The 15,480-nt window shown below is 42.5% G+C and overlaps 1 protein-coding gene across 3 annotated transcripts in view; it reads right to left on the reverse strand.

Moving 5' to 3' along the window:
• Positions 1–15,480, reverse strand: part of myo5b (myosin VB) — a 47,473-nt gene that overhangs the window by 22,993 nt on the left and 9,000 nt on the right. For all 3 annotated transcript variants that reach the window (XM_082542857.1, XM_082542856.1, XM_082542858.1), the window contains 11 exons: positions 6,688–6,798; positions 5,633–5,804; positions 4,959–5,103; positions 3,509–3,665; positions 2,894–3,037; positions 2,733–2,814; positions 2,320–2,427; positions 1,901–2,010; positions 1,559–1,824; positions 1,388–1,469; positions 1,162–1,302 (listed from right to left, as the gene is read on the reverse strand). In XM_082542857.1, the coding sequence (XP_082398983.1) occupies positions 1,162–1,302; positions 1,388–1,469; positions 1,559–1,824; positions 1,901–2,010; positions 2,320–2,427; positions 2,733–2,814; positions 2,894–3,037; positions 3,509–3,665; positions 4,959–5,103; positions 5,633–5,804; positions 6,688–6,798 (1,518 nt within the window). The remainder of the gene's footprint in view (positions 1–1,161; positions 1,303–1,387; positions 1,470–1,558; positions 1,825–1,900; positions 2,011–2,319; positions 2,428–2,732; positions 2,815–2,893; positions 3,038–3,508; positions 3,666–4,958; positions 5,104–5,632; positions 5,805–6,687; positions 6,799–15,480) is intronic.

Below are 15,480 nucleotides of genomic sequence, written 5' to 3' on the forward strand. Positions count from 1 at the left end.
AGAGTTTTTGAAGAAGTTTGAACTCTTTATCGCTCTAGCACAAATGGTAACAGAGTTACGGTGACTTAAAGAGCCTGTATAAAACAGGCCAGCTACCAGGTGACGGTTTAAAAATAATTATCGGATCATTAATATGTAAGGAAGTCTGAAATTTAGTTCATGTGAGCGTAGCTCTAGGATTTCATTATTTACCGGCATTTGTGGATGCAACAACCAAGCTAGCAAGCTAGCTAGCATTAGCTTATAACTTAACATTTCCTTCTGGCTCCAAAAACCCGTTAATAGTGCCTTAATCCCCACGAGGTATCGAAACGGCATGTTTCACAAAAGTGCTTAGACAGTGTAAAATGCTGGATGGATAAACATTTTCTCAGCTTAATGAAGAAAATACTGAAATTCTTGTTTGTGCTCCGGAAAAGCATACAGCTCTAATACTGGACCCCTGATCTTGGTCCATTAGCCTTTTATGCCAAGTCTTCCATCAGGAATCCTCAGGGTAAATTTTGACTCTGGTTTTACTTCAGATGGTCACGTTCAGTCATTCATGTTTTTATCACTTAGTACTACTACTACCACTACAATATGTCCTAAGTAGTATTATCTCACAAGCAAAACTGGAAACTGTTATTCATGCTTTTGTTTTTTCAAGGTTGGATTACTTTAACTCATTATTCACCTGCTTAAACAAAGCATCACTGGAACATCTGCAGACTGTACAGAACACTGCTGCCAGACTTCTGACCAAACCACCAAAGTTTTGTCACGTCACACTGCTACTCGTCCAGCTCCAAAGTACGCGTCAAGATCTTGGTTCTCACTTATAGGCCTCTGAATGGTCAAGCACCAGCATACATCAAATAACTTTTACACCTGTATGTCTGTATGTATGTATGACTCTGGAAGGCTCTCCCCTTTAGTTTGAGTCTGCAGACTCTATTGAGCTTGTTAAAAAGCAAAGCAAAAAACTCATCTTTTTAAAATGGTTACTTTTTTTTGTTCAGCATCCAAAGACAACTTTGAAGGTTTTCCTTGATTCCATCCTTTAGTAGAGTCAACACAGCAGTTTTGCGTTCTTTTTGTGTTATAGTTTTATTGGTTTTGGAGAAAAGAACTTTAATGTCAAAATCACAAAAATATAATGTGTGTGACGGTCAGTCTTACTTTACACTCCTCGTCCAGCAGGTCCAGGATGCCGAGCCGAGCCTCGATCAGGTCGATACACGGCTGGTTATCAGCAAAATCGATCAGAGTCCAGGGGATCTGCTCCTTCATGTACTCCTCCTGCTCCAGCTTGAACACATGCTGAGGACGTAGGAGGATAACAGTTTGAATCAGTGAAATCCTGAGAGGTGTGGCAATTTACATTAAAGTTCATCAGAAAACTCACAGAGTTGAACTGCTGCTGGAGTTTCTCGTTGGCATAGTTGATGCAGAACTGCTCAAAGCTGTTCACCTCAAACGTCTCAAACCTGATGAAAAACCACAGACACCTTCTTATCCAGGTCAACAAAACAAACAACAGCAGGTGAAGCAGGTGGTTAGACGCAGGGCTTCGTACCCATAGATGTCAAGGACTCCGATGAAGGAGTGCTGCTTGGTGGACGTCTGCAGAGAAAGGTTAATGTGCTCTACGATCCAGTCGAACATGCGGGCGTAGATGTGCTTGGCGAGGGCGTCGCGGGCGTTGGTCGCCTGCTTGGTGGACATGGTCTTCACGTACGTCTCGGAGGTGGTGGCAAGCTTCCTGTGGCAGAGCCAGTGCTCCATCTGCTGCAGCTCCACACCCAGCAGGTTGCAGAAGTGCTGCAGGTGGACGTCCTTCCTCTGAAACACGAACAGAGTCAAAGTCAGAGCGTCGATAAAAGCTGAGAAGAGACTGAAAGAAAGGCCGTAGATGTACCGCAATGTGGCAGGACTCCCCGTCTCGGTCCGAGCAGATCTCGACGTTCCCAAGATGAAGGATGGACGCAATGACTTTAAAGATGCTGTTCTGACTGCTCTCCTTTATACCTGTAGATCAAAAACATGACTGAAGTGTCTGTTTATGGGAGTCACAGGAGGGCCAGCAGGTCTCTGTTAACGCTTTGCTGCATCTGAAACCAGCACATGGTGAAAGCTCGACCATCAGCGTCACACTACAACTGATCCAGAGTCTGAGTTCTTACTACGAGCATGGAGACGAAGAGCAGTTTTAAATTTAAAATCCTTTTACTTGTTTTTAATAGCAGAAAATGGTCTCATTGTCATGCATGCATCCCACATCTTAATGTTAAGATGAACCACCAAACATGGTGTTCGGGACAGACTCGTGACTCTTACCCAGCAGCGTGAAGGCCTCTCTGGTCTTCTTAAAATCTTCGGCGTCATTCACGCCCTCGATGAAAATGTTTTCGCCTAGAGACGTGTACGTGAAATCCTCTGCACTGGCTGAGGGAGGAGAGAAAGAACCGATCATGAGACGAAAGTGAATATTTACAGGCAGAATAAATACTGACTGAACTTCCACAGCAGTGAGCTGAATCCTGGTAACATGAAGAAGCAGGAAAAGACTTCAACCTTAACTCTAAATAAATTTTTTTGTTCAGAGATGAAAAATGATCATTTTTAGACCAATAATCCTCAAACGATTTGACCCTGAGACCGACTTAAAGAAGCGCAACTTTAGACTAATACTTTATCCCATTTAATAATAATCGTCCAACCTAAACACAGCTCCCAAACTTTTGACTCACTGAGGGCGAGGTCTTTGAACTCCGGTAAGCTGGCAGAGGCGCAGAGCTGGTAGAAGATGTGATAATTCCTCTCGTCCTCAGCCTGAGAAAGAAACAAACTCTTTACACAGATGAACCAATCAGGTTCAACCAAACATCCTGAGCGAGTCTGTGAGACTGACCTGAAACACGACGCGGGACTTTTCCAGCAGGTAGGTGCGCATGTTGGCACCGATGATGTGGTAATGTCTGTTAAAACCGATCTGGATGTACTTTCCAAAGCGGCTGCTGTTGTCATTGCGAGTGGTTTTTGCATTTCCAATCGCCTGATGGAAAAAGAGACAATATCATCCATGTTCTTTAAAACTGTGCAGCAGCTCCTGCTGCTGCATGGATGCAGATTTATTTCATGTGAAACAAGTCGCTGTTCTCCCCTCCGCAGCCAACTCCGGACTGCCTACAGCACGCTCCATCGAAGTTTTTGAGGTACAAAGTAGATTTTTCTCTACTTCTATTCTCTGGTGTACACCTGCTCAGTACTAAACCTCCAGGATATCGTTAAAAAAAAATACATTTATAAAAAAAAAAAAAAAAAAAATTCTAGCAGGGGTCCAGAGATGCACACCAAGTCAAGGGAAATGGGCCAATTCACACAATTTTTTAAATCCACGATTCTCTGACTACAAAGTGTTTGGAAGGAGGTTTATTTAACCTGCAATTTGGCAATGGATATAAAAAGAAAATTAAAGTGCTGTTGGCATCGTAATATAATATGAAACAAGGCTCCGCCCACTCACCTCCATAATGGGACTGGACGCCAGAACTTTGTCCTCCACGTTGGTGTCGCTGGCTGAGCCGCCCACCGTGGCAAAGAACCGCATGGCGTACTTTGCAGAAACCGTCTTCCCTGCTCCGGATTCTCCGCTCACGATGATCGACTGATTCTTCTCATCTCTGACAAACACCACAGATGAAGAAAATGAACCACACCACCTCTATGGTCACAATGCAGGACTTTAATTCGTTCTACTAAAGTTAGCAGATGCTTGGCCCTGAGAGAACGATGAAGACTAACAACAATAACAATATTAACTGATGTAAATACTAAATTATTCACTTTTCCATTTGTTTATCAAAATATTTGGATTACAGTCTTTAACTTGTTTGCAAAATGCAACGATTTTAAGGTTTTTAGGCTTTTTTTTTTCTTCCTTTTTTGTTAAAATATTTAAACTTCTTTTTAAAAATTTCAGACTTGTCTTTATAAATATTAAAATTATTTCAATTATTGTAGTTAATGAATTTTAATTTCCAAAATATAAATCTAAAAATGATTAATTTCCTTTTTCTAAATATGCCATCAAAGCACAAATATATGTCTAAATACATAAATCTCACATTTAAAAATGTGAATCTATAACTTTATGTACATAGATATGAATCCTTCAGGTGTTTTCCAAGAATCACAACAAATAATTTTTATTGTGCAAACTGGACAAACACTGAAAACACAGTTAACTGAGACTGTTGGGAAGAAATATTAGAGGATTCAAACAAGTTTAACCATAAACCCCAATCTGATTTTCATTTTGTACAATAAATTATATTTGTGATAATACATCCACTTACATTAGATAACATGAATATTATCCAATGTTTCTGATGAGAACCTCTCAAGCAGCTCATATGAGTTCTCCTGAAACTGCTCCAAGTCACAAAAATACTGGAAGTAAATTATAAAATGAAATTATCTGCATCCTTTACTTGTGCTCTTAGTTTGAAGGTTATGTAACAAAGAAGAAACTGTCCCTCTCTCAGACGGTTGTTAAAGTATTGTGAGTATGCCGCTTCCTTAAAATGAATAAATAATTCATTGAGATTCAGCTGAGAGTAGAATCGGCTAAGATCTTTCACAGCAGCTCTGGAAACACTCTGCAGATGCGAGTTCCACATGGATGCGAGTTCCACATGGATGCGAGTTTTTCATGGTGTTTCACCATCTCTGCGATAAACTCAGCAGATACAAGTAGTTTAAAGAGAGCGTTTCCTCCCACGTATCTCGCCACGCTAACCAGCTGCTTCGCACACGCTGCTGAGCAGAGGCGTGACTGTAATTAGACTCCATCACAGAGAAAGTGGGAGTTTTTCCTCAGCTCTGTAATCATCGTGCTCCTCCAGCATCAAACCGCAAATGTCACAGAATAGGACGCACTCGTGCCGACGACCAATAAGAACCCACAGTCTCACCTGGCCATCTGCTTGTAGGCCTCTTCGGCCACAGCAAATATGTGAGGGTCCATGTCGCCCATGTTCTGCCCGCTGTACGCATTGATCACCTCCTCACCATAAATCTGCAGCTGCTCGTACGGGTTGATCGCCACCAGCACGATCCCTAAAGAACACACGACATAATGTTAAATGAACAAGAATAATCACACAGTGAGTAAAAATATGAACAAAGTGTTGATCTATAAAAGGCAAATAATAAATACATGAAACTGAAAAAAAACAACTCCTTAATTAATAAAAAAAATAATGAAATACTAATATTACATATATATACGTATATGTGTATATACACATATATATACACACACACACACACACACACACACACACACACACACACATACATATATAAAAACTATGAAGTTAGTCAACAGATAATGACAATAATTTTTAATGACAATTCAATAAAATTTATAAATATTCGAATAAACAGACAAAATAAGCGTGAAGGTAAAAAACATTGAAGAAATTATGTGATATTAAATGTAGGTAAAAGGAGAAAATAGGAGATATACAAAAGTAATAATAAAATAGTGAAATGGAATAAATAAACATCTAGTAACACAAATAAATATTTCTATGATATTTCTAATAATCCTGCACTAAGTGAACCACAGGAAGTGCTGACTGACCACAGTACGTGTAGATGGCGTTGGACTCAAGGAATCGCACTCGCAGGTTGTGCAGCACGGCGGGTTCGTGCAGGTAGCTGAGCGCCGTGAGGTCATTCTCCCCCACCAGGATGTCAGGGTTACGCAGGAAAGGAAGAGGGTTACTCTTCGGTCCCACGGGGTACTCCAGAGGCTGAAACGGGATCAATACGCCATCAAGACACAATCAATACGTCGTCACACAGACTCAGATAGTCCCACAGACACTGAAGCCTGACAGAGGAGGTATCCTTTAAGTCCTGACTCCCTCAGACCCTGCAGGCTCTCCTGTTACAGATGTGTCACCGACACACAGCAGGACAAACATCAACATCTGGACAGAAACCAGAAACTTCGCCTCTGCCTTCAACCATCAAACACTTCATGATGTGACATCAGAACATGAGGTAAAAACGACGTTGATGGAAATTTTAAAAAGTACTTCTGAAAGAAAAACACGACTCTTTTAATCGGATTTAAGAAACAAATTTAAGATTTAGTGCGATTTTTAAAACACACACCTAAAGAGGAACTCAGTGGAGAGATGCAGCAGACTTGATGAATGCACCTGTGTGCTGTTCTCTCCTGATTAACACTCAGTAATGACTGATCATGTTCCTGATCAGCTGATCATTCTGGGCTGATTTACTCATCAGCAGCTTCTTATGGATAAACCACTATGACAGCATCATCTACACAGTGAACCATAACTGCTGTGATCAGTTTGACCCAACATGATTTATTTACTTGAAAATTGTATAATTTGAACAAATATTTGTTTCCGTCCTCATTTTCTCCCCTTGTGAAATGTGAAAATTTACGAAATTAATCATGTAAACTTATTTTATGTACAAAATGCATTAATCCATATACGCTCCTCTCTGATCAGCGGAGAAGCACACAGTCTGATGTAAATGAGCTGAAGAGCAGCTGAACATTGTGAGGCTGCATGAATTTACAAGCAGGAGTGCAGATTTGTTTTCCGATTCCTGCTGAACACTCAAACTGGCAGCGGCACATCTGGATCTGTCTGTTACCGTTTCATCCTCGAGTTTCAGCCGAAGGACCGGGTCTCCTTCTTTGTAGTCTTTGACGATCTCTGCAGCCTTCCAAACATCCTCCGTGTCCGGGATCCAGACCCGAGTGTACTGAAACACATGAAGAAGAAACACTTGAGTGCCAACGTTTCACTGCTCTCAGTCTCAGTTTAAACATCAGCTCTTCATGAGGGAGGAGACGACTGGACAGAGGCACGTTCATCAGCTTTAAACATGGTGACATGTTTGGGACAGACAAATGTGAGAACAAGCAGTGTAAATGTTTGACTTAAGCAGTGCGTGTACGTGAGTGTGGAGGATATGAACCTGCTGAGGGATAAACTCACAGATCCTGAACTCAGAAAAACAGAGTTTGAGAAAAGTGAAAAGATGGCTGAAGGTTAAAGCGCGGCCACTCCGAGGGCACGCGGCGTGATAACAGGGTCGTCTTTACCGTCAGTGTGAAGGAGCTTGTCGGGATTATCAGAAGTTCCTCCTGGACTTTTATCTGTTCCTGCAGATTAACACGTTTGCACTTCTGATCAAAGGAATCATTAACCGATTATCAGCTCTGTGGAAATTACCGCAGACGAGCTTTCATCTGAAATAATCCTGCAGAGGCATCATGACAGAGAGAGTAGCTCAGTCACATGACGGCATGAGACACCTGAACATACCTGGGTCTTTTATTAGAAGTAAAATCATTACTTTAGAAGAACAGACTCTGGGGACCGTGCTTCACTTTCAGGAGGAAAATTAGTTCTTGTCCTACTTTTGGGAACTCTTGGATGTTTTCCTGTTGGTTTGAAGCTGCTGAGCTTCTCCTCCTTTTGTTCCTCACAGACTGTCAGTGAGCTCCTCCCTGTGATGAGATTCATGATTCACACAGACTCATAGCAGTAGAGGAATCGTAGCGCCACCCCACCTTCAGTCTGGTGACTCCTCTGCCTCTTTGTCAGTGCAGCAGAGGTTACAGGTGTCAGCACACCTGAGGTAAAGGTGAAGCAGAGTTCTCTCTCTAGACAAAGACCACCGAGCAGAACGACCCAGGTAACCCTGTAAAACCTGAACCATGAAACCAGCACCAGCACATGTATTAGTTATGATAGGCGTTTGTGCTACGATCATAATCTGACATACACCAATCCAAATGTTTCCAGATCCAGGCTGGTACCTGGGCTTCAGGTAAACTATGATCCTGAGCGCTGATCTGATATTAGAATCAGAATCTGTCTTCATGTGTAAGATGACATCAGGTCCACTTAAAGCTGGATCAGATATAACCAGCACAGATCAGCGTCTGTGTTTATTATGCACATTTCAGGACCGCTGACGCAGCACCGGGTCAGCGCTGCTTCCCTCTGTTTGTTTGAAATCTTTTCAGACTTGACTGCAAACAGTGTTCATGACTGAGAAACTGCTGACGCTCACCTGTTTCTCTCTGTCTCTGTTTTGTTTGCATCATTACAGAAACACTGTGTTTTTTAAACTCCCTGCAGCTCCAGTCTGTGTGTGAGGAGGTGCATCACAGTGAGCCTGAGGGCAGGGAAAGAAAAGCTCAAGTTCCTGTAAGTAACACAGGATTGTTGGGTTGTTGTATCCTCAGACAGCTGATGAAAACACATCAAGGTTTAATCAGCCCACAGCTGCACAGATGTGTTAGTGCTGATCAGACTGACATCAGGTACAAACACGATCCTGAGCAGATCTTGTCCCTGTCTGCCTCTTTGACCCTCTGAACCCAGTGGACCTGCAGCGTGACCAGCCCAATATCGTCGTTTATGGTTTGTGTTTGTTCCTGTTCTTCATTCATCTGCAGCAATATGGTGTCACTTCCTCCTCTCAACAGACAAACTCAGAAAAATAAAGGAAGCAACATCACAGCATCTGCCTGCATGCTGAGTCCATTCAAACAATCTGAGGTCACTGTGACAGAAACTAATGAGAGCCGAGGACAAACATTCCCGCATTACATCACTGCCTTCAATGCAAATGCACTGCTGTGCACCAGAAGCTCGTTTCCATACAGTTTGCCTGTGTGACAGACAGGAATCACATGAGGTCACATGACCCGAAGCCACTGAAACACTCATGAGAGCAGCCCGGGAGTTCAGCTCTACTGAAACACAGCATACATTAGCACAGAGAGCACGGGGAGGCAAACTGATGGAAATCTCTGACGCCAGGCAGAAGGCAAATCAGTCCTGATGACATCATGAATATGTACATTACATAATTGAAGCACGCTCTGGTTACTTTCCATAGAAACAGGGGGAGTCAACATGTTCCCAGACATCCCACACAATCCCCACCCAACATGTTCAAGGTTCCTGTACAGCGAGCTCCTGCCGTCTCCTGGCAGGTAAACCTGTAACTGTGGATCAGTCCATGTTCAAAGCATGAAGCACACCGCAGGTGCACATGTGGAGAATTGACCCTGTACACGAGAAAACGCTAACTTCCTGGTTTGAGACCGGATGTGGGGTTGTGCATTTCCGGTAGCTTTACTTTGCAGTCAATCGCTACTGCGAACATATACTCCAAAATCATGTCCAAAACTCGAAAACGGAAAGATCGCGTTAAGTTACAAAGAGCAGAAGGTGGGAACACTCACCACTGTTGTGTCATAAAAAATCTAATGATCAATTTTGACGTTTAAAGAGTTTAGATCGATCAGTTGTTTACATCACTCAACACAAGCAGAACTGCATTACTGCAGCAGAAGACACATCGTCCACATTCAGAAGCACATCTCTGTATAGTGACTGGTCTTATGATTTAAACAGGCAAATGTTCAGCATTCAAACTACAGGTGAAGAATAGTCAAACCAGATGTTTCCCCCATTATGTCGAGATCAGCTAGTGAAGTACACACCTACACAGCATGTTAACAAACCGTGAAAAAAGCCACACAAAAAATGAATGATTGCTGATAAGGGTTTCTATACATTAGTATGTACGAAGGGTATGTTGTGACTTACCTTCAAAATTACAGCGGTCCCTCGCTATAACGCGGTTCACCTTTCACCTCGCTGTTTCACGGATTTTTTAGTGCAAGTTTGCATGCTTATTTTTTTTTACGTCACATTGTGTCCTGCGTCCTGATCGCTGCAGACGATCTCCTCCGTGACGTCTCTCCTGTACAGTACAGAATCGCTGCATCGATCGCTAGCAGTGTGACTCTGAAGTGCAGTACTGTATGTCCACGATGTCCACGAAACGTTTTGCACCGTCAAAAAATAAAATTGGCTACTTGATTTCACCCATCGCTGGTTATTTTTAAAACATAACACCCGCGATAAACGAGGGACAGCTGAGAAATATAACATTTGAATCCATTTTCTCTTTTGCTCTGAGGCGCGGGGAAAAAATATTGACAAGTCGATGAACATCATTTACAGATATATTGGGTAAATGCCCAAGACATCTATAGAAATGTAAATCGCCGCTTGATTCATTCATTTGCTTAACTTGTTTTGGACTGTAAACCAGGCGCCGGAAACAAAGCTCCCCACAGGAGCTTCCGCACCGGAAGTAGCATATGCAAACGTGCACACAGTCAATAACATGCAGGAAGTTCTATAGCCCAACGTTTTCTGCCCACACTGGAGAGCCATCTTGGGGTTAAATAACATCAAAAAATGATTATTATGAGAAGCAGCAGATTTGTATAAGAGCTTACAGTTCTCACTGCTGTGATTTCAAAGCCAGCAGAAGCACTGTCCTCGCATCCTGGAGCTCTGATCTTCATCTGTGTGGCAACAGGCAGGTAAACTGTGCTTCAAAGAACCGAAACCAGCACAAAAATGTCGATTCAGGCTTTTTCAGCTCTCCCTAAACAAACACAGTTTCTCCTGCTCTCCGTCACCACATGCTTCTCAAACCGGAATACTATTACACACCATTTAAAGCCTCCTGAGACTGGGCAGGTTAACATTTCAACTGAAATCAGAACCACAAATACAGAAAAACACCAGGACATTAAAATTCATTACAATGCTGCTATTTTAACGTGAAGTAGTCCCATTGTGCTTATGCTCCTGTTCTTTATTCTTGGACCCTACTAAATGAGATTTTCATGAGTCACAGTTCAAAATATCAGAATCAGAAAGGGTTTTATTGCCAAATGTTGAGCAGGTTTACAACATTAGGAAATTGCTGCAGTGCTTAGTGCAAACATACTGTCATATAACGCTTAAATAGACATGAAAATAAAAATAAGAATTAAAAGTGCTAAGTAGATAGATATATACATGAGTGCAGGTGGTGAACAGTGCCAAACATGGAATGCTGCAATAAATATCTGATACTGAGTAGATGGAGCAGCCTGTCAGTTTGACTTCAGTCTGAAACAAACTGTCTCTGCTGCTTAAACATAGAGAGTGTGAACAGCAAATGGGCGGAGCTTCTATACCTTCTCTATGACAGCATCCAGATCCAAGAGCAGTGAAAAACTGACAAATGAGATGATGATTATTATTAGCATTATCATCATCATTAGAAACTTTGGTTTGTTTGATGTGAACAGGGTGTGACGTGTAACAGAATAACAGAAAGCTTCAGTCTGCAGGCATGAACTAAAGGACGTCTGACACAAAGTATGCTGTGAGCTCGTGTGTGATGGCATGATCTCTATCAAACAGTGTGTGAGTGCGGTGTGAGCAGTAAACGTGTGCGTGGTGTGAATGCGCTGTAAGTTTATCTAGGACACCATCAGTAATTATCCAATGACTGAGAAGCATGAAGTCCACATGCACAGCATCTCAGCAGGAAACTCAGCCAGTAATGAGGACACGGACACACACACACACACACACACGGACACACACACACACACACACACACTTCTAAAGTTGATTTGTTGTTGTTTTTCCTTCACGTCTCTGCACAGGCTAGCATGTCTTCAGCGGGGGAGGGACTGTACATGTATGTGGACAGTTACTCATTGTTTGTCCTTTGAACTCTGATAAGTTTCAATTCATTCAGCCGAAAGTAACACAACATGACAATGAAGTGAAGAAGAGCAGCTTAAAAGCACGTCTCCACAGACCGAATCTGAATCGTTTTACCCCCCAAAAAGTCACTGATCAGGGCAGAGCTGAGCCGATTTGTGAAAACATTTTCTTCCCACCTCTACAAGTAATCTGTAACTTGCCAGTGTTGTGTTAAAAAAATACTATTGAGCAAAAACAGCTGCTGGATTCAACTCCATGTTCAAACAATGTTACATCTACCCGCAGAAATGCACAACAGAGAAACTGCACAGCTCCAGCATCATGCTAAAGCTCTCTTCCACATCTTTACAAAATTTAAAGCTGTGGCTCAGACTCAGAAAGCATCTGTGTAAAAACAAATACAGCAGGTCTGATTTCTGAACGAAGCTGGGTTTAACTCTATCTCAGACTTTGTTTTCCTTCTGTGAGTCAGAAACGTGGACGGACTTGACATTCCGCTGCTGTGCTTTGTTTTGGGGGAGGGTTTAGGGAAAGAAGAGGACCAGCAGTGGAGGACAAGTACAGGTTTGGAATAAAAGACGAGCCTGCAGGGGAAGTGAAGGTGTTGGATTAGCACACACAAAGACCTGAAATGGCTCTGAGTCACGGGGCAGAGTTCACAGGCTGGTATTTCACTCTGAGCCTCTAACCTGAAGAATGAGTTTGTCTGTTTCTACATGCACAGATCAGGTTTCCATTCAGAGCTGCACAGGTGAGCGAAGTCTCCGCCCAGTGACGTGTCAGCACGGTGACATCAGCCCCAGGGTGAGTGCTGGGTGTGTCCTGCAGGAAGAAACAATACGACCTGTCGAGGAACTTTGACCTGCACTGAAAGCTCAGAGAGAAGAGAGGCCGAAGGTCGTACATATCAAACATTCACCCTGACAAAGCACATTACGACACTGCGTGTCCTTCTAATGTTCTCTAATCACACACTAGTGTGGTGCTAAAGCTAAAGGGAGTCTCCCTTATTGTTGCTACAGGAAAACGTCCTCTGAGGTTAGGCAATAAAGCACCACACATATACAAACACAGAGACAACAGCTGCTGACGTGATCCACAGTTCAAGCTCAGCAGGAGTGAGAGACTTCAGGTTCAGTACTTTGGTCCATTAACTTTTCAGTTGTGATTGGACTGTTTCAATGACATCACCCTGCATCATGCAGGTGGGAAAAACCCAATATGACTTCAGTGTTTCCATCAACTAAATGCAAAACCGTCTCACCGCGAGCACCTTTCAGTGGAAGTGAGGCAGCAGAGGTTCCCCTGACCAGCTCACCTCCTGGGTGTTTTGGCCTTTTCCAACTCGGAAAAAGCCCAGGAGAATGCCTCACTGTTCAGAAGAGCTGGAGGAGATTGGTGGGCATGGCGGGAGTGGGAGTCCTGCGTATTTCTGTTCAGACTGCTACCCCAAGACTTGTTTAGAAAATGGGCGGATGGACATCCTCAACTAGGGCTACATCCACACTAGCCCAGATAACTTTGAAAACTGCGTTTTTGTATAAAAACGCTCCGCATCCACACTTTCGTTTCCAGATGTTTTCACAGAGTTGTGCGTCCACATTGAAACGGACGAAAACGCTCACGTTCCAGTACTGCGCATGTGTGAAACGCAAGAAGATTCGGCCTGCCTCATTTCTGTCTGCCGTTTATTTACTTTCCAGCTCTTTGAAACATCGCGGCAAAATGTTGAAGAAAAGCACCGTTTTTAAATGGACTAACAAGAGGTGGAGTTGTTGCTGCGAGTAACACAAAAGTACAAAGTTGCAAAAGCGAGTGAGAATTAAAGAATTTGAAGAAAAGCTCTCTGGAGCATGTACAGACTGATATTAATCTTTAATAGGACTGTAAAAACAGAGCAAGCAAAACAACTGCTGTATAATGCCCTCTGATAATGCCTTAGTGTAATTGGTCACATGACTGCATCACATGACTAAAATGCGTCATCGGACCCACAACTCTGAAAACGACTGAAAACGCTAGTGTGGACGCAGAGTGTTTTCAGACGAAAACACCGTTTTCAAATCTATCCGGGCTAGTGTGGATGTAGCCTATGATGACAATGTTTCAGTGTCTATCACACCGCTCATAGAGGGTCGTATGATAGGGCAGTGGTTCCCAGACTTTTTTTGCTGGGCCCCCCTTTGTTTTACAAGAAAAATCTTCGCCCCTCCCCGCACAAACACATCCTCCAACCACACACATCCATATTTTGTTTTCAAACTGCATTGCGTTCATTTCACACCTCAAACAAACAAAAGTAAACTGCAATAAATTACAGGTAGCAATATAATAAACTACTAACTCTTTTATGCTACGTCCACACCTACACGGGTATTTTTTGAAAATGCAGCTGTTTTTATGCGTTTGGGTCTTTTGTAAACGGTGTTTCGAATCACCGAAAACACAGATTTTTTTAAAACTCAATTTTTGCGTTTACGAGGAATACAGAGTTCGTCACGCAACGTTAAAGGTATGTGCCTTTTTTCACGTCACGCTGTGCGCCACATTATTGTTTACATGAGATGAATTGCAGAATGGCAGATAGAGACAAAATACTGTTAATCTGACTATCTGCAGGTTTTACACGCTTACATATACACGCAGTTACTGTCCCTCCATTTAGAAAGGCAGAGGCACGGTGTGATTATTTTACATGTAGTTGTTGTTGTTTTTTTTCAATGTGTAATAATATTCAACATTGCTATCAATACATTTTTCAAAAAATGCCTCTCTGTGGAAAATCGGTTCAAAAAACAAACAGCTGTGGGATCCTGTTTGTCCGCGATTTGAACCGAGGGAACAAATCGTGGCAGGATCAGCCTGATATTATTTGTATCCAGCTGTAACTTTACTGTATAAAGAGCTAACATCTCCAAAATGTCAGGAGTAGTTAGTCATTACAACAAGTGTTTGTGAACTAAAAATCAAGAATGTGGGATACTGTTTGTCCGTGATTTGGAGAGCCCAGCGCTGCTCCCGACGCAGGGGAAACTAATTCTGTCGCAGAGACCTAACTTGGCACTTGTGTAGGTGAAGCCAAAGGGAAGATCTGCTTCACCATATTTTCTAGTCTTTGGCTTGGAAGGTTGGTTTGGAAACATATTTGGTGATGCTTCATCTCTGCGTTTGTGTGGGAGCCCTGTCAAAAGCCTGTCCATTATGCTACAGCACCCCCCCCCCCCCCCCCGCTATGGTTCTGTGATAGGGGGTCTGTATGCATTATCATAGGATCTCCCTTACGATATAAAGCATATACAATACATAAACCTTGAGGCGTCTGTCGTTGTGATTTGAGGCTCTATCGATAAAATTGAATTGAACTTCTGCTTCCAGCCTCATCAGTGAGGAACAGAAGTTAGATTGGTTACAGGATTAGTGGACTCTGTTTTCAAACAACCAGCTTCCTCCACCTCAAACTCCACGCTCGGAGAAAAACACTCTAACACACAGACAAAAGTTACAGAAACCATAACCATCAGTACACCGTGAAGTGTACAGTTAATCAGCAATAACAGTTCAAACATGGTCACCTCAACTGTCAGCATTCAGCAGTTCTGCCTAATGCTAATAACAACATTAAACTGAAAGCCTTTAATTATTATATCAAACAAACATTCACCGAGTTCAGGATCACTGGATTCTGTCACTACAAACTTAAAGGAAACATTTATGTTTGAGAAGCAAACATCAGAACAAAGAGATAATAAATCTCTTTGATAAATGCGACAGAAGTCAGATCTTTGTGTAGAAGTTTGCTCTGCCAGATTTGTTAGTTTACCTGCAGGAACGCACGTGG

The sequence above is a fragment of the Aulonocara stuartgranti genome, assembly GCF_965226115.1.
Source record: "Aulonocara stuartgranti genome assembly, chromosome: 7".
Taxonomy (NCBI): domain Eukaryota; kingdom Metazoa; phylum Chordata; class Actinopteri; order Cichliformes; family Cichlidae; genus Aulonocara; species Aulonocara stuartgranti.